We start from the raw sequence: 20,141 nt of genomic DNA, 5'->3' as shown, positions 1-20,141 counted from the left end.
AGGTCTGGAGTTATGGTAATACTCTTACTCGGCGAATGTTGCTGATTGGGATATCTGTGAAGACACCTGTAGGAACTGGAGCCACTCCTGGACTTGGGGGAGGCACGGCGGCTGCTGGAGTCTAGAGAGAGGTAAAAAGGTTCTTAGTAACTGTGGCTTAGTCTTAGCATCAGCAAGTGTGAACTACTGTTAGTGATTCTTTTACATATGGCAAAGTAAAAATTAAAGGGCTTATAGAAAAATAACTATTTCTATCCCAAGGGAGCAAAAGGGACTCAGATCTGGACTGTGCTTGTTTAAAAGTTGTTTTTAATTTTCATACTTGGAATTGGGTAATCATATTTTAAGTGTCATTTTTCTATGGCTAGTTTATATCAAAACAATTTTTTTTGCAATATTTTCCTCAGGAAAAACAAAGCATTCTTAAATTGAAAAGATTGAGATAAATACAAAGAAGGTATTGTATTTTCCTGAATAATGTCAATAAAAAATAGCGACAAATCTTTCATTTTAAAGCAAACATCTAAATAACTAAATCATTATCCTTACTTACAGCTGATTATCTTAGCACCTTTGCTAATCAGAGTTGACTATGTGGATTTAATCCCTCTGTGGACTAATTAACCACATAAAACTCAAATCCAAGTCAAGCATGCTTTTAAAAATAGTGTCTGAGTGAGATAATATGTTAGGAAAAATTTAGTACCTCTACTCAAAAAAACAAAAACAATTTCGAAGAACTTCAATGTAGTATAGCATCTTTGGGGCTTCCCTCATAGCTCAGTTGGTAAAGAATCTGCCTGCAATGCAGGAGACCAGGGTTAAATTCCTGGGTCGGGAAGATCCTCTGGAGAAGGAAATGGCAACCCACTCCAGTATCCTAGCCTGGAGAATCCCATGGACAGAGGAGCCTGGCAGGCTACAGTCCACGGGATTTCAAGAGTCGGACATGACTTAGCATCTAAACCATCACCGTAGCACCTTTGTATATGAATAACAACACACTCATACTTATGTACTGTCAGCCAGTAAAATCAGACAAAGAAAACACAGCACTGATTAAGCTATTTCACTCACTGTATGCAAGGGTCTAACAGGCTGGACAAAGCACTCTGCAGAGGAAACTGCAACCGGAATTTAAAAGCCAAATAGAACTCACAGGAGCAGCTTTAGTAGGCACAAAAGAGTCAATGTCCTTCTTGATGATTCTGCCATCTGGTCCTGTCCCTGGAGGAGACACAGAAATACCACGTATGTGAGAGTGAACCGCGGATTCCTCAAGGAAATCAGCACTGTGATCCAGAAGCACAAGCTCCTAGAGACAGACCCTCTGAAGGGGCCACTGCCTCAACCATGCCCCTTAAACATTTCTCTAAAAAATACCAGCTTCGGTCACCTCTTCTTGGTTAGCTCCAAAATACCCTTTCTTAACTCTGAAAAGATCTCATTTCGGTTCTACATTCATTTGATGTTAAAGAATTATCTTTCTACAGACATGATAACAATTATTTTGGACAAATCAGGTAACTTTTTTTTTTTTTTTAGCATGAAATAGCATGAATAACTTTCAAATGCAATGATCTCATCTTTTAGAATCATTCAATCCATATGTGGTCTCCATCATTCACAACTTTCTCATAGCAGCCAAGGCTCTATACTGGCTTGTGTTACAAGATTATGAAGGAAATAGCCATCACGTTACACATGAAGAAAGATCTTCAAAGTTCCCTCAACAAGGCTAAGTTTTACTTTCATTCAGTTTGTTTCCTCCTCCCATTCATGGCCTCTTAGGTTTAACATTACACCTAAGTAGATAATCCTGAATCTTAATTCTAAGGAAATTCAGTATTAAAATACCCTTTACCCTTGCACACTTCTAAAAGAATTTGGTCAAACTGATTCATCTTCTTCCAAAGAAGATGTTTAAAAAAAGGATTCTTGTGTGCAGTTCATCCCAAGTCCTTTCCTTCATTATGAAAACTGGTTGGCTAAGACTGTGTATTACCAGGAGCTTAGAACAGAGGCAGCAGTACTATGAGATCACCCTCATTACAAAGGACAGAAACCATAACCTTCCTTCGAAACCAAGGCTGATCTCGACCCTGCAGTTCCTCAAGATGAGGAAACTGCAGGACCTGTCTTATTAGGAGTTGGTAGAAATCTTTGAAATTCTTTTGCCTATCTCCCTAGGAAGGAGTAACAGATAGTCATTAGGCAGTATAGTATAAAAGGAAGAACACTAGACTGCTAAGTCGCTACAGTCGTGTCTGACTCTGTGCGACCCCATAGACAGCAGCCCACCAGACTCCCCTGTCCCTGGGATTCTCAAGGCAAGAACACTGGAGTGGGTTGCCATTTCCTTCTCTAAGAACACTAGACTAGGAGTGAAAAATGTAGGGCTGCTGTCAAATATAAACTAGACAGATGACTACAGTCACTTAATCTCATCTGCTCTTTAGTCTTATTTGTAGAATAGATTATACCAGCCCCTGCTCATGGGTATGTCATGAAGATAAAATGGGGCAGTGACGTAAGAATGCTCTGCATCAAAGCAATATAAACCATAATGTGGGTAGCTCTGAGACAAATCAAACTCTGAACATCAGGGTTTTGGCTTTCAAAACAGCTTCTCCCAAAATGATCACATTTTGGTCAACTTTAGTGAGCAACCTGTCCCTTGGGAAGGGGTGGGGTGAGGATTGGAGATTGAGTGCAATAACCAATGGCCAATGATACAATCTGGCTTTCCAGGTAGCGCAGTGGTAAAGAATCTGCCTGCTAATGCGGGAGATGGAAGAGATGTAGGTTTGATCCCTAGGACAGGAAGATCCCCTGGAGAAGGAAATGGCAACCCACTCCAGTATTCTTGCCTGGAAAATCTCATGGACAGAGGAGCCTGGCGGGCTGAGTCGGACATGACTGAGCAACTGAGCACACACACACAATGGTACAATCAACCACACCCCTATAAAAATAAAAAGGGGCAACCACGCCCCTATAAAAATAAAACTCCTGAACCAGACCTGGAGGGTTTCTGGGTTGGTGAGCATATTAATGTGCCAAGGGGTGGTGCTCCCACAAGGGCACCCACACTCTCTTATGCATCTCTTCTATTTGACTGTTCCTGAGTTGTATCTTTTACAATAAATAGGCAACAGTAAAGTGCTTTGCGGAGTTCTGTGAATCACTCTAATGATTATCAAACCTGAGGAGGGGGGTCTTAGGAACTTCTGGTTTATAGCCCACGGAAAAGAAATATGGGTGGTCCCCAGGACTCGAAACTGCCCCCTGAAATGAGGGCAGACTTGTGGGACTGGACCCTTTAACCTGTGGAGTCTGATGCTAACTCTGGAGAATTAGTGTCAGAATAGGATTGAACTGTTGGTTAACCGGGTGGTGTCACAGAACTGACTGATGGTCTGGAAAAAAACATTACATTTCATGTTTGACTTGGGTGTCAGAAAACACTAACTGCTGATCCTCTCAGCTCACTTATTTTAAACCATTCCTTCCACCCACTGCAAACTTTCTTCCACTTCATCAAGACTGACTCCTCCACTCCCATCATCTGTTGTCAGCCTCCTGTCTTCACTTCCTCCCTACCCAGGCTACACTCTACGGATCACTGTTACCATCACTGTCCAGCAAGCTCTGTAACACATGCCTTCTCAGTGCCAGCACCACAGTTGTTCAATATTGCTGGGAGAAACAAGTACACACCTCGCTGACTGACTGTACTATAAACCAGAGACATAAATCTAAAATAGACTCACAAAACTACCCAGAAGATAAATTCTTTCTTCTGAAGTCACTTTCACAATCTCAGAGAACAGTATTTCACACTCTCTAACCTCAAACCTTCCCACACTAATTCTACCACAGGTCCCCTCACTTTATACATTTTTGGCCATGCTGAGCAGCTTGCAGGATCTCTGTTCCCCAACCATGGATTGAACCCGGGCCACAGCAGTGAAAGCACCAAGTCCTAACCAGTAAACCACCAGAGAAATCCTCGCTCACTTTATATTTTACTGAATAGCAGCAACCAGAGAGGTTCTACCCTCCTCCGCTGCCACCAAACCTATAAAACCACCCCATATTCTCTTCCCTCCTATAAAAACAAACTGTCCTAATACCTACCCAAGAGCAATTTCATCCCCTTTTACATCTAAGAACTTGGTTCCTTGCCAAATTATTCTGCATCATCAATTTATCCCTTTCTATTGGACAACTGGTTCTCAACAAGGCAATTTTGCAGTTTTGCCAGAGGGGCATCTGGCAATGTTTGAAAAGTTTTTTTGGTTGTTACAAGTGGGGGATGCTACTATCATGTAGCGAGTAAGAGCCAAGGATGCTGCTAAACATGCTACAATGCAGAGGAGCCTCACCCTCACTCTGCCAAGAATTGTTATTTAGTCACTAAGTCATGTCTAACTCTTTTGCCACCCCATGGACTGCAGTACGCCAGGCTCTTCTGTCCATAGGATTTCCCAGGCAAGAATACTAGACTGAATTGTCATTTCCTTCTCCAGGGGATCTTCCTGACCCAGAGATTACACCCATGTCTCCTGCATTGGCAGGTGGATACTTTACCACCGAGTCACCAGTTCAGTTCAGTTACTCAGTCATGTCCAACTCTTTGCGAACCCATGGACCACAACACAACAGGCCTCCCTGTCCATCACCAACTCCCAGAGTTACCCAAATTCATGTCCATTGAGTCGGTGATGCCATCCAACCATCTCATCCTCTGTCGTCCCCTTCTCCTCCTGCCTTCAATCTTTCCAATGAGTCGGCTCTTCGCAATAGGTGGCCAACGTATTGGAACTTCAGCTTCAGCATCAATCCTTCCAATGAATACTCACGACTGATTTCCTTTGGGATGTACTGGTTGGACCTCCTTGCAGTCCAAGGGACTCTCATGAATCTTCTCCAACACCACAGATCAAAAGCATCAATTCTTCAGTTTTCAGTTTTCTCTGTAGGGCAACTCGCACATCCATACGTGACTACTGGAAAAACCATAGCTTTGATTAGATGGACCTCTCTTGGCAAAGTAATGTCCCTGCTTTTTAATATGCTGTCTAGGTTGGTCACAACTTTTCTTCCAAGAAGCAAGTGTCTTTTAATTTCAGGGCTGCAGTCACCACCTGCAGTGATTTTGGAGCCCCAATAAAGTCTGTCACTGTTTCCACTGTTTCCCCATCTATTTGCCATGAAGAGATGGGACCAGATGCCATGATCTCACTTTTCTGAATGTTGAAATTTAGGCCAACTTTTCACTCTCCTCTTTCACTTTCATCAAGAGGCTCTTCAGTTCTTCTTCGCTTTCTGCCATAAGGGTGGTGTCATTTGCATATCTGAGGTTATTGATATTTCTCCCAGCAATGTTGATTGCAGCTTGTGCTTCATCCAGTCCAGCATTTCGCATGATGTACTCTGCATATAAATTAAATAAGCAGGGTGACAATATACAGCATTGACATACTCCTTTCCCAATTTGGAACCAGTCGGTTATTCCATGTCCGGTTCTAAGTGTTGCTTCCTCATCTGCATATAGGTTTCTCAAGAGGCAGGTCAGGTGGTCTGGTATTCCCATCTCTTTCAGAATTTTCCACAGTTTGTTGTGATCCACAGTCAAAGAATTTGGCATAGTCAATAAAGCAGAAACAGACGTTTTTCTGGAACTCTCTTGCTTTTTCATTGATCCAACAGATGTTGGCAATTTGATCTCTGGTTCCTCTGCCTTTTCTAAAACCAGCTTGAACATCTGGAAGTTCATGGTTCACATGCTGTTGAAGCCTGGCTTGGAGAATTTTGAGCATTACTTTACTAGCATGTGAGATGAGTGCAATTGTGCGGTAGTTTGAGCATTCTTTGGCATTGCCTTTCTTTGGGATTGGAATGAAAATGACCTTTTCCAGTCCTGTGGCCACTGCTGAGTTTTCCAAATTTGCTGGCATACTGAGTGCAGCACTTTGACAGAATCATCTTTTAGGATTTGAAATAGCTCAACTGGAATTCCATCACCTCCTCTAGCTTTGTAGTGATGCTTCCTGAGGCCCACTTGACTTCGCATTCCAGGATGTCTGGCTATAGGGGAGTGATCACACCATCGTGGTTATCTGGGTCATGAAGATCTTTTTCATATGGTTCTGTATATTCTTGCTACCTCTTCTTAATATCTTCTGCTTCTTTTAGGTCCCTACCATTTCTGTCCTTTATCGAGCCCATCTTTGCCTAAAAAGTTCCCTTGGTATCTCTAATTTTCTTGAAGAGCTCTCGACGTCTTTCCCATTTCCTCTATTTCTCTCCACTGATCACTGAAGAAGGCTTTCCTGTCTCTCCTTGCTATTCTCTGGAACTCTACATCAGATGGGTGTATCTTTCCTTTTCTTCTTTGCCTTTCAATTCTCTTCTTTTCATAGCTGTTGTAAGGCATCTTCAGACAACCATTTTGCCTTTTGGCATTTCTTTTTCTTGGGATGGTCTTGATCACTGCCTCCTGTACAGTGTCACAAACCTCCATCCATAGTTCCTCAGGCACTCTATGAGATCTAATCCCTTGAATCTATTTGTCACTTCCACTGTATAGGCATAAGAGATTTGATTTAGGTCATACCTGAATGGTCTAGTGGTCTTCCCTACTTTCAATTTAAGTCTGAATTTGGCAATAAGGAGTTCATGATCTGGGCTACAGTCAGCTCCTGGTCTTGTTTTTGCTGACTGTATAGAGCTTCTCCATTTTTGGCTGCAAAGAATATAATCAATCTGATTTCGGTATTGACCATCTGGTGGTATCCATTTGTAGAGTCTTCTCTTGTGTTGTTGGAAGAGGGTGTTTGCTATGACCAGTGCGTTCTCTTGGCAAAACTCTATTAGCCTTTGTCCTGCTTCGTTCTGTACTCCAAGGCCAAATTTGCCTATTACTCCAGGTATTTCTTGACTTCCTACTTTTGCATTCCAGTCCCCTTTAAAGAAAAGGACATCTTTTTGGGTGTTAGTTCTAGAAGGTCTTGTAGGTCTTCATAGAACTGTTCAACTGCAGCCTCTTCAGCATTATTGGTTGGGGCCTAGACTTGGATACTGTGATATTGAATGGTTTGCCTTGGAAACGAACAGAGATCATTCTGCCATTTTTGAGGCTGCATCCAAGTACTGCATTTGGATTCTTCTGTTGACTATGATGGCTACTCCATCTCTTCTAAGGGATTCTTGCCCACAGTAGTAAATATAATGATCATCTTGAGTTAAATTCATCCATTCCAGTCCATTTTAGTTCGCTGATTCCTAAAATGTCAATGTTCACTCTTGCCATCTCCTGTTTGACCACTTTCAATTTGCCTTGATTCATGGACCTAATATTCCAGGTTTCTATGCAATATTGCTTTTTACAGCATCAGACTTTACTTCCATCACCTGTCACATCCACAGCTGGGCATTGTTTTTGCTTTGGCTCTATCTCTTCGTTCTTTCTGGAGTTAGTTCTCCACTGATCTCCAGTAGTATATTGGGCACCTACCGACCCAGGAGTTCATCTTTCAGGGTCCTATCTTTTTGCCTTTTCGTACTGTTCATGGGGTTCTCAAAGCAAGAATACTGAAGTGGTTTGCCACCAGAGAAACCCACAAAGAATTACCTGGTCAAAAATGTCAGTAGTGCCACAGCTGAGAAACTCTACACTAGGCCTGTTCTGCTGCTGCTGCTGCTAAGTCGCTTGAGTCGTGTCCGACTCTGTGCAACCCCATAGACGGCAGCCCACCAGGCTCCCCGTCCCTGGGATCTCCTGGTAAGAACACTGTAGTGGGTTGCCATTTCCTTCTCCAATGCATGAAAGTGAAAAGTGAAAGTGAAGTCGCTCAGTCGTGGCTGACTCTCAGTGACCCCATGGACTGCAGCCCACCAGGCTCCTCCATCCATGGGATTCTCCAGGTGAGAGTACTGGAGTGGGGTGCCATTGCCTTCTCTGAGGGCTGTTCTACCACCACTCGTTTTCTAAAGGCCATTCTTGAGCTCATATCCTCCCGAACTGTACATCTCTATTTTTATGCCTTCCTTCACAGCAAAAGCTCTTGACTAAGTTGTCCACAATGCTATCTCCACTTCTTCATTCACTTTTCACCCTATCCAGACTGTCAGTGCACGTATCTTTTGAAGTCGCTATTGTTGAGCCCTCATATCCAATCCCTAAGTTCTGTTGATTCTGCCACAAACATATGTTAAGCTGTCCATTTCTTTCCATTTCTATTCTCATCACCTTTGTGTAAACCACCATCGACTCCAGCAACATTTTAACAGACACTTTTGCTTTCATTTAATCCATTTGCACAGAACAGCCAAAACAATCTTTTAAAAAATAAATGATTTTATGCCACTTCTTCATTTTAATTTTCAATGGCTTCCTGCCCTACTTGAAATAAAATTCAAACTATATCATAACCTGTAAAGTCTTTTATGTTCTTACCCCTGAGTTTCTTTCTGCCCTCATTTCCTACCACTCTGCTCACTATGCTCCATTAACACTGGCTTCCTTTCTTTGCCTCAAACACACCGAGCTCTCTCCCCTTCAGGCTGGTCTTTGCCCAGAATGCTTCTCTTGCAGTTCTTCACATGGCTGGCTCATAGCTGACTCCTCATCTTTCAGGTCAGATCAAATTTCACCTCGTCAAAAAGATCTTCCCCAACCATCCTGTCCAAAAGTGGTCATGCGTGCATGTGTGTGCTGTGCTGAGTTGCTCAGTCGTGTCTGACTCCTTGTGACCCCATGGACTGCTGGGATCCTCTGTCCATGAAATTGTGCAGGCAAGAATCCTGGAGTGGGCTGCCATTTCCTATTCCAGGGGACCATCCTGACCCAAGGATTGAATCTGTGTCTCCTATACTGGCAGGCAAATTCTTTCCCACTGTGCCACCTGAGAAACCCATGACATAGAGGTACCCTGTTTGTTACTCCCTACCATAACACTGGTTTATTTATTTGTTAGCATTCGAATCATATTATTTAATAAGCTATTATTATCACCATAGCTAATTACCTATATTTGCTTTCTACGTACAGGCACTGTTATTAACACATTTAATCCCAACAAGCTATAAAGTATTATTTCTATATACAAATAAAGAAACTGAGACAGAAAAGGGAATACACCTAGTGTTCGACAGAGCTGGGTTTAAAATCTAAGCATTCCAGCTCTAAAGCCAATACTCTTAACTACTATGTTATAATCCCTGTCCATTTACTTCTTTATTGTCTGTCCCATGAACAAGTGTTGGCTGCACAAACAATACTCAATGAATATTTGTTTAAATAAATGAATCACTTAACTCTAACTGCGTAAGAATACTGAGATTTTTTTCCACATAAATATTACCTAAGGCAGTCAGTATCACTCAATATCCAACAAATGGTCCTCATTTACTTGTTTAAATTCTTCAGATATAATTATTAACCCAGTCCTTCCTCCCCTTAAAAATGTTTTCCAACTTAAATTGCTATCCCTAATCATACATACATAAAGAATGGCAATTTATTAGTGAAATGACATTAAGATGGAAAAAAGGGTCTTTTTACAAGAATTCTCTGAGGTGAAACAGTGATAACTTCTGTCCCCGTATCTTTGGTAACTGGCTTGCTTTCAAACCATTAAAACAACAGTCTGCAGACAGTGATAACCAACAATGATTGCTCATAGCTGGAAAACTGCAGAAGTAGCCATTATTTTGAGTAATTAAAGATGGCAGAACATCAAAACAGAAGGAAGTATAGGGTAGTGGGAAGAATACAGATTCTAAAATGAAACAAATCTAGATTCGAATTGCAACTTTACTGCTTAACAGAACAAGAGATCTTTCAAGACTCTATTTTCCTATCCAAAAAATATGAGATGATAATTCTTACTTCAAGTGTTATGCAAATTAAGTCTGGTAATTAAATGACTAGCCATCAAACCAATCTCCACAAACAGTAATTTCTCCCACCCCTTTCCAAAGTATATTAATTACCTTACATTAAATTTTAGCTTAAAACATTTAAATGCCAGCCAATAATAATAACATGAACAAAATTACTATGTATGGAGTATTCCTATATTCTAGATACTGTTCTAAGCCCTTCACTTATTTTATTGGAAACTATTATCTCAGTTTTACAGATGGAAAAACAAATAAAGTAACTCATGAAAAGACATATTACATAGAAAGTGATAAAGCCAGGATTAAACCCTAGATGGTCTGATTCAAGAGCCCACGCTCTTATCACTAAGCTACACATTGTCTTTGGGAAGGAAAAGATGAGTAAGACATTTCCCTTTGCCCTCAATAGGCGTTAGTTCAGTTTTATATGAATTTTATTATTTTAAGTCATTTCAAGTCATCCCAACTTCATGTTGTGTTTTGAGTATTGCTACATTCACTCAGCCTAGCACTAATACAGATTTCTTATCACATAATCAAGTACCGTAACCCAGCTTTGCTGAACACATCATACTTTCACCAACAATTAAGCAGTTCTCGTTAATAGAAAATGAAAAAAGCTATCTAAATTATACAGGTAGACCTTAGACAGACCAAGCAAAGCACAGGAAGTTTTCCTGCTCTGTCAGTTTCCCTCCCTCATCCTTCTCCCTACTTCCCCAGATAAGACAGCTCTATATATTAATAGTTGTGGTTGTACTCTCTGGTCCTAAGGAGGAAACTCAATTTTAGTAAAACTCCATTCCATAGAAACAGACGTACCTTTTACTTGTGTAAGGTCAATCCCTTTCTCTGCTGCCAACTTCTTCGCAAGCGGGCTAACAAACACCCTTCCCTTTGGTCCAGCTGGAGCGGCTGGCCGGGGGGCTGAAGGTGGAGGGGCTACAGGTTGGGGAGCTGGAGGAACAGGGGCTGCCTTTTGAAAAAAGTTACAAATTGTTAATTCACCACTGAAAAGACTGGTCTGAAAGATTAACAGCTTATAGCTAAGTCAAACCTATTTTAATTATATAACTTTCGTCTTTTCTCCAAAGGTTAAATGCTCATTTTTCTTGCTTAACCAACATAATACAGCAACATGAATACAATAACATTATTTTAACAAAGACCGAACAAAGTCAAGTTCTCTAACTCCATGATTAATACAGAGAGGCACTGAATTTAATTCTGGTGACCAGTATATAACATCCTTATAGCCTTTCTTCACTTTAATCTCTTGTCTCTATTTTCTTGTCCCTTTTTTATTCTCATTCTCTTATATTACCTACATGGTTTTTACTTAACCTACTTCCAAAATAATAAATTATTCTGGAAGATTCCATGTTGAAAACACATTAAAAAATAAACCAATACTACTACTTGCCAGCTCCCCATAAATGTATGGAAGTCAGAAATCAAAGTTTTCTCTGACAGAACTGTGTACCTAGTCTAAACTCACATGATTCTACACCTACAGAAGCCTTATAGCGTTACTGCTGCCTGGAATTCATATGAGTTCACGTTATAGGTATATAGTATATGGTGGTGGTTTAGTCACTAAGTTATGTCTGACCCTTGCAACCCCATGGACTGTAGCCTGCCAGGCTCCTCCGACCATGGGATTCTCCAGGCAAGAATACTGCAGTGGGTTGCCATTTCCTTCTCCAGGAGATCTTCCTGAGCCAGGAATCGAACCCGGGTTTCCTGCATTGCAGGCAGATTCTTTATTGACTGACCTACGAGGGAAGCCCTCGTATATAGTATATAGCAAAAAACTAAATTCTATGCAAAATAAGCCATTCATGTCAAGATTCCCATGTGTTACAAATATAAGCTTGACCTACTATAATATGTGAATACCAAGAGGACCGACAAAGACTACAAATTCTATAGAAAATGGGTGACGAAGCATTACCTTCCATATGTATATCTACACCTAAAGCATAAAAAGATCAAGTCACCTCAGTTTTGTTCTCAACAAGACTCAAGAAAGCAGGGAAAAGGAAAATTACAAGAATCAAACTATTGACCATTATGTGAACAGTGCAGTCCCATGCACCCTGTGGGTCTCCATAAATGTTAACTATCTCCTTCCTTAGTCACAGACTCTTAGCACTGGAAGGAACCTAGCCTATCACCCCTTAATTTAGAGATGAATAAGGTAAGTGGTTCCCTCAATTCTAGAAGCATACCTACCGGAGATGGGATAGGTGGTGGTGCTGGTGGTTTTAAATCAGTTACTTCAGCTGGCCGATAGTCAGCAAATGCTGGTATATCTGCCTCTTTTTCCACAATGATACAGAGCGGGGTTCCTAGAGGGACATCTCGTGTGCCTTCAGGGATCAGGATTTTTGCCAGGTAACCTTCTTCCTGTACCTCAAAACCTTAAATAGAAAGAAAAAACCATTATGGAACTTAAAGGACTCTACTAGCCTACCAAATTCAAAGCACAGTTGGTTCTTTTTTTTCTTCAAAGCACAGTTTTTAAGTAAAACGTTCTTCAAAGTAGCTATATAACCTTTTGCAAGCTATTTAACCTGTGTCTCAGCCTCTTTACCTACAAAATGGGAACAGTACCTACCTCACAGGGCTATTACAAAAGTTTTAAGTGAATTAATATTTTCCAAGCACTTGGAAATAGTACCTAATACAAAGTAAATACTACCTAATACAAAGTAAATACTAATAAATATTTGTCAAGTAAAACCCCAAGAGGTTAAACAGTGGTTAGCTCTGAATGTTTTCTTTAAAACATCTCCAAGGGCTGCTCTGTGCAGACCCACAAGACTCCCGAGATGGCATCAGTTGTACTGCTAAAGAACAGAACCACATGGTTGTTAAATTAAAAGAGCTACTACAGTTGACAGTGATGCATCTTTGGAACTTTTCTGAAGAGGTCATACTTGGTATTACACCAACTATTTCAATATGAAGAAACACAGCATTACTATGGAGATTCAATGGTGTTGACAACTTTACTCAGCTACTGCTTTTCTTTTTTTGGCTGCACCATGTGGCTTCTGGGATCTTAGTTCCCCCACCAGGGACTGAACCCTGGCCCTTGGCAGGGAAACCGTGAAGTCCTAACCAATGGACCACCAGGGAATTCCCACCTACTGCTTTTTTTTTTAACAAGGAACTCAAATACGACGGATTCCAAAAGTAAAACTGAAAGGAGCCACTGTAGAGGACATCTTTTGCCTTCCAGATCTTAGCTTTCTGTTGGGCTGTGCCTCTCCCTGATGAACACATCTTTGATGAATCCTTTTATTTCCCAGCTGAGAATTAATATCCAATACAAGACATACCAAAAGAAAAGGCTCCATGGCCACTACGGAGTATAGAGTTTGACCAAGGTTAATACGTCTCTAGTGACCAGTTTCTAGAATACCACTCTCTACAGCAACATTGGTAATCAAGTTAAAATGCAAAGTACATCTATTTTGCCAGGGCTTTTCTGTTTCTTTTTAATAATCTTTTTAACAAACAGAATAGGGACTTCCCTGGTGGTCCAGTGGTTAACAATCTGTCTTCCCCAATGCAGGGAATATGGGTTCGATCTCCAGTCAGGGAACTAAGATCCCACATGCCACAGAGCAACTAAGCCTGCCACTGCAACTGCTGAGCCCGTGAGCTCTAGAGTCCATACTCTGAAACAAGCCTGAGCACTGCAACTAGAGAGAGCCTGTGTGCTGCAACAAAGACCCGGGCAGCCAAAAAACAAACAAACAAAAAAGAACCCTTTCCTCTAATAAAATTTTATGGGGGAGAGCACAATATGCTAAAAGATAAAACAGAGTCAGAAGTGAGGGAAGGGGGCAAGTACAGTCCTACTCTCTAAGTCTCCTTGACCCCAAGGTGCCATCACGGAATCATGGGGTGTGAAACAAAATCCGAAAAAGACCACTGCAGAGGATGCCCAGAAGCTCCTACTGCATTTTTGAGGACTGGACAAAAAAAAAAAAAATTATCTACAGGTATCCAGATATAGTATGGCAAATATTAATTGTCTATAGGGGTTTTTTTTCTAAGCATAAAAATAAATCAGATAGTCAATAAAAGGAAATGTGATATGATATCTGAACAAGTAGTATATACATTTCAGCAGTCATTCTCATATACAAAAACAATCAAAACCCTACTTTCAAGTTTTCCCTCAAAGTCATCTGAATTTCTTCAGTATTTTCCTGCCTTTGATGTTATTTTCCCCTATTTCCTTTTTTTCCCCCCTTGACCAGAGTGAAGAATGTCAATTTGGATACAGCTTCTCAGTAACAAAAAGCTAATAATTAAACTCTGGCCTAAAAATTATCTCCAAGCTGATACAGCTTTGATTCAATGACAGTGCAGTTTGGAACCAACAGACCCAACTATGCAACACTTCTGTTTATGAAAATACTCTGTTCCAGGAAATTAATCCCAAGAATTAAAATTTTTCATGTTATCACTCACTCATTATAGGATAGGATGGCAATCCTCTTCCCTTACTGGAAAACTCAGTGTCTCAACCATTAAGAGCTGAAGAAATCTCACCTATAGTGGCCTTGTCAGTCTCTATCTCTGCCAATAAATCTCCTTCATTTAGCTTCTCACCCACTTTTTTTTCCCATCTCTGAACTGTGCCCATGGTCATGGTGGGAGAGAGGGCAGGAAGAAGCACCTGTAGAAACAAACACATATTTTATTATTACTCAACACTAGGATGCTTTTGACACAATGGCACTCAGGCAAGCAAATAGCTTTATGGAATGACAGTGACTATGACAATTCAAATTCCCATCTGCCTGATGCTCCCACAGCAGCAAAAGCCTCATGCTTCAGCAGTGTCCCTACAGGTAAATCCTTCAAATCTCAAGCTTTTATAGTGCCAGTGATACTCTGACCCACCCTCCAAAGTTAAAAACCATGGGCAGAGGGGAAAGATTTCTTTCTAGACAGCTAAAATTAATTCCCCAACAATATCTAAACATAGCACGTCTTCTCATCTTTCTCAACACTTAGATTAAGCTAGAGGTTTTTCATCTTCATAGAATGACCTCAGACTTTTCCACTAAAATTTTACTGTGTGCTTTACTGAAATCTACCTTTTCATTCAGAGGAGACTGAATTTCTCCCAAACTCCCTGGATAATACTTTATTAAATTTTTAATTATTTATTTTTGGCTGCTCTGGGTCTTCATTGCTGTACACAGGCTTTCTCTAGGTGCAGTGAGCAGGTTCGACTCTCCAGCCACAGTGCACAGGCTTCCCACTGGAGTGGTTTCTCTTGTTGCAGAGCTTGGGCTCAAGGCGAGCAGGCTCAGCAGTTGTGGCACGTGCATTTAGTTGCTCTTCAGCATGTGAGAATCTTCCCAGACCAAGCATTGAACCTGTGACCCCTGCAGGCAGATTCTTAACCACCAGACCACTAGCGAAGTCCCTCCCAGGTACTTTTTCAAGATAAAAAACATATTAAGAATTGTTCGGGACTTCCTTGGTGGCCCAGTGGTTTACACTCTGTGCTCCCAATGCAACAGGGCACAGGTTAATCCCTGTATGGCGAACTAAGATCCTGAATGCCATATGGCATGGCTGAAAAAAACCCCCAAAACAACAACAAAAACCTAATCTTACAATAGTCACTTCCACCAGAGTAAAATCTAAAACAACAGATTGGCTGATCTAAATTAAAAGACTGCTTCCCTATTTACATGGCTTGTATGTTCACTGAATTTGGATGCTCACTCAGTTATGGGTTTTGTTTGCTATCTTCTTAAGTCTTTTGCATCTAATTAACATAAGGATTATGCTGAGAGAAAAGTCATTTTAGTGGATGATGTCTCAGGAAGCTGTGGGGAAAAAAGTAAAACAAAACTTAGAGCTCTTGACCTTCTCTGGTGGTCCAATGGTCAGGAATCCGCCTGCCAATTCAGAGGACACAGCTTCGATCCCTGGCCTGAGAAGATCCCACATGCCTTGGGGCAACGAATCCCATGCGCCACAATCACTGAGCCCATGCCCTAGAGCCCTTGAGCTGCAAGTACTGTAGCTCCTGTACCTACAGCTCACACTCTGCACCAAGAGAAGTCATCACCATGAGTAGCCCAAGCACCACAAGAGAGCTGCCCCTGCTTACCACCATTAGAGAAAGCCTTCTCTTGGCAATGAAGACCCAGCACAGACAAAAAAAATGTTTGTAACTTTTTTTTAAATTAAAAATTTTTTAAAAATTGCTGAACAGGATGGAATAAATGTGTGAACTGACCACCAGGCAAAATTTCATCATGAGTGAATGTTAATAAAAGACCAGGGTATAGAACACGATGCCTGAAGAAGAAAATTATTCCTATACAAAAATTTCTACAAATAAACTAAGAGAAGGAAAAGTTCTAATCTTAATCCTTTAGGAAAAAAACACAGCTGGCTTTTATCCATTTTCAATATCCAAAACACACAAATATACATGGGATAATCCTAATATCTAATAAACTAATCAGCTTCTCAGAAACTGATTTAGTTAACACAATCAACAGCGACTATATTTACCACCTTCAGCTTTGCTGTAATGCTATTATATATGTCTGTGCTGAATCGCTCAGTCATGTCTGACTCTTTGAGACCCCAAGGACTGTAGGTAGCCCTCCATACTCCTCTGTCCATGGGGATTCTCCAGGCAAGAATACTGGAGTAGACTGTCATGCCCTCCTCCAGATTATATATGTCTATTTGACACTTATTCTTTATTGTTGGTCTTTTCTAAATACTACCGGATTATTTCACTTACTCTGAGAAAACACTACGTGTCAAGGAAAAACACTAATTGGGGGCTTTTATTCAATAGACAGCACTTGGGGCCTACTAAAAAAACTCTATTTAGACAGAGAGTAGATATAAGTGGGTTTCCCAGGTCATGCTAGTGGTAAAGAACCTGCCTGCCAAGGCAGGAGACATAAGAGACACAGGTTCGATCCCTGGGTTGGGAAGATCCCCTGAAGGAGGACATGGCAAACCACTCCAGTACTCCTGCCTGGAGAATCCCATGGACAGAGGAATCTCTGACACGACTGAAGCGACTTAGCACAGCAAAGTACAGATGTAAGCATAAACAATCCTCAAAATCCAACATGATATTCTTGAATGAAAAGTACCAAACATTATCCTACCTGCTACACGGAGGCTGAGAAAGGTTAAAAGAACTATCCAAGTACACACATCTGGAAATAACCACTAGAATAAATGTTGTCAGTTTTCATGTTTAAATCTCTGTTTACTTTCAAATGACAAAAACCAGCCAGGTTTAATGCCAGTTTCCAGGACGCAACTCATCTACGAAAAATAATGAGTAAATAATAAATTTTCTAGAGCAGACACCCAGAGGCTGAGCCTCACCTGCATGTGAGTAGGATATGAGCTACCAGGAGCCTGAGCAGAAGGTGTAGGTGATGGAGCGGGGGCGGCAGGGGTTGGTGCCGGGGCTGCTGGTGGGGCAGGTGCTGCTGAAGAATCCAGTGTGTAATTTTTAAAGGCTTCAACATCTTCAGGCCTAAGGAAGAGAAAGAATGTGTAAGTATAAGGGGGTTATAAAGCGGATGTATCAGCCTTAGAAGCCTTTAACTAACTCCTCAGTTCTGGGTTAAAATACTCCACTTAAGCACCTGACTTTCACAGATTCCCCCGGTACTACTCACTTGTCAACTGTGATACAGATGATTGCTCCAACTGGAACATCTCTGGTACCTTCAGCAACAAGGATCTTTGCCATGTAACACTCCTCCACACTCTCAAATCCAACAGTAGCTTTATCGGTTTCAACCTTTTAACACAAAAGTAGGAGCTTAGGATTCTGCTGCCAGTATGAAGTTTATTAACTTGTGTCTAAAATCATACAGTTCAAAGTGAAGTAAGTCAGAAAAAGAAAGAAAAATACGTGGAATCTAAAATGGCACAAGTGAACTTATCCACGAAATAGAAATGAACTCACGGAGAATAGACTTGTGATTGGGGGTGGGGCAGGGAAAAAACAGTAGGATTTGGGGGTTTGCAGATGCAAACTATTACATACTGAATGGAGAGCAACATGGTCCTACTATATAGCACAAGGAACTACATTCTGTATCTTTGATAAACCATAATGGACAAGAGTATTTAACACAACGTCGTAAATCAATCTTACAGCAAAAAAAAAAAAAAAAAATCGTACAGTTCAACAGTGAAAATAAAGCCTCTATCACAGGTTTGAAAGAATTACTATTAAAAACACCCAGGCTAAAAATTAGTTTGGTTAGCTGCTGCTAACTTGGCTAACCAATCTCTCATATCAGACTGTAAAAAACATCTAAGTTTCTTAATGCATGCGTGCTAAGTCGCTTCAGTCCTGTCCAACTCTGTGCAACCCCATAGATGGCAGCCCACCAGGCTCCTCCATCCCTGGGATTCTCCAGGCAAGAATACTGCAGTGGGTTGCCATTTCCTTCTCCAATGGATGCATGCATGCATGCTAAGTCGCTTCAGTCGTGTCTGACTCTTTGTGACCCCATGGACAGCAGCCCACCAGGCTCCTCTGTCCACGGAATTCTCCAGGAAAAAGGGACAATTACCCACTTGGAAAGTTAATGCTCCATTTAGCTAAGATAGGCTCTTCTAACTCATTTCCAACTTACCTCTGCAATTAGTTCACCCTCATTGATTTTTTCTCCTTCCTTCTTTTCCCAGCGGGCTATGGTGCCTGCCTGCATTGTAGGGGACAGTGAAGGCAATGGAACCTAGAGGAGAAAAGGGAGAAATACTCAATTTCAAGAGCTACCTAACTCTCAATCTGGTGTACCACTTCGTTCAATTCAGACTAATTTAACGCTGAGTCTGAGTCCCTTCACACATTGGGCAATGGGCTTATAAAAGGATTTCCTAACACCAGAAGCTCTCAACCAGAAGGACAGGCCTTCCGCTCCACTGTTTCTAACAGCATGTACTCAGCAGACATCCCACAGACCGCCCCAGGCTTGGCGCTCTTTGAACGGAACCGGTCAGGAGAAGGAAGCCTGCAGCTCCTTCTTCAATGGAATAGGTCAGGAGAAGGAAGCTCAAGAGCTAGAGCAAAGCTGGGTAATGGAGAAGGGGCAGTGACAGAGTATACCTGGAGAGGGGCGGAGACGGAGGATCATCAAGGCCTCTAAGGAAGGATCCCAAGCCAAGTCTACCGTGAAGGACAACGGGGTCCCGAGAAGGACAGGTTCTGGGGCTTACCTTCTGATGCGGGGGTAGGCTATACCAGCGGCGGCTAGGCGATCCCCAGAGCTGCAGCAAAACGCGATTCCGCGGTGTGGCCCGAGAGACTGGGCTCCAGCCGCAGAGTGCCCGGACCCTGCCATACCCTGGGGTCTTGCTGCTGCAGCGAGCCAGAGCCGAGCCAGCCTGCGGGGTCACGCACGGAGCTCCCGGCTCCTCCCGAAAGGCCGTCCACCGAGCCCCGAATCCCGCCCGGGGGGCTGCATTCTGAGCCCGTCGCGCACAGACGCGCCACATAGTGCCACGGCCCCCACACCCCAAAACCAACGCCGTCTCCGGAGTGACCTCTCCAAGAGCAGCGCGGCATTGCCGTCAGCCGCGCCGCGCGGCCGCAAGTTGTCGTAAAACGGGGTGCGAAGCCTTGCCCCACCCGCTCCGCGGACCAGAGAAGCGGTGAACGTTCGGTCTTTCTCCCGGAAATGAGAGGCTGAAAGTGACCCAGAGCTGGTCGGGGCGGCTACTATAGAACGACGAGGGACAGGGGCGTTCCAGCAGGCCGAATCTGGGAGGATTAGGCGTGGGGAGGAGTGGAAAGTGGTGGGCTCGGTGGCGAAGGTGTCTCTGGGGCAGGGGGACAGGACCTGAGCGCCGTGACGGCGCGGTCGAAAGGGAGGGGCCTAAAAAGGCGGCGAGAGCGGGACCGCCGGAGGTGAAGCGGTCAGAGGTGGGCTGGGGGGCCTGGCCCCGCCCTGAGGAAGGATGGGAGGGGGCTCCCGGCTCAGCCGGGCACCAGGAGCCTGCGGCCGTGGGTCAGGTCTAGGCGCTCCGGCGGAGGGCCGCACGAAGGGGCATCTGTGCTCGCCGGGCGTGCCCCCAGCCTCAGCATACCCTGTGGCCCCCAGGTTTGGGGCCTCGCTCCGCGCAGGCTGTACTGGGTGACAAAGATTCAAGTTCAGGTTTGTAGCCCAACAGGAAACGGGATGAAT

At 42.6% G+C, this 20,141-nt stretch overlaps 1 protein-coding gene across 1 annotated transcript in view; it reads right to left on the bottom strand.

Annotated features, from left to right (window-relative positions):
* The window catches only part of DLAT (dihydrolipoamide S-acetyltransferase), a 34,870-nt gene extending 15,373 nt beyond the window's left edge, over positions 1-19,497 (bottom strand). The window contains 9 exon segments of the mRNA NM_001205730.2: positions 29-121; positions 1,160-1,227; positions 10,735-10,888; positions 12,148-12,335; positions 14,485-14,611; positions 17,320-17,473; positions 17,619-17,743; positions 18,591-18,692; positions 19,174-19,497. Of these exon segments, the coding sequence (NP_001192659.2) occupies positions 29-121; positions 1,160-1,227; positions 10,735-10,888; positions 12,148-12,335; positions 14,485-14,611; positions 17,320-17,473; positions 17,619-17,743; positions 18,591-18,692; positions 19,174-19,452 (1,290 nt within the window). The 5' untranslated portion in view covers positions 19,453-19,497.
* Positions 19,498-20,141: the final 644 nt, after the last annotated feature.

The sequence above is a fragment of the Bos taurus genome, chromosome 15 (assembly GCF_002263795.3).
Source record: "Bos taurus isolate L1 Dominette 01449 registration number 42190680 breed Hereford chromosome 15, ARS-UCD2.0, whole genome shotgun sequence".
Classification (NCBI taxonomy): Eukaryota; Metazoa; Chordata; class Mammalia; order Artiodactyla; family Bovidae; genus Bos; species Bos taurus.
The sequence above is the reverse complement of the archived record's forward strand: the minus strand, read 5'-3'. Positions and strand labels throughout refer to the sequence as shown.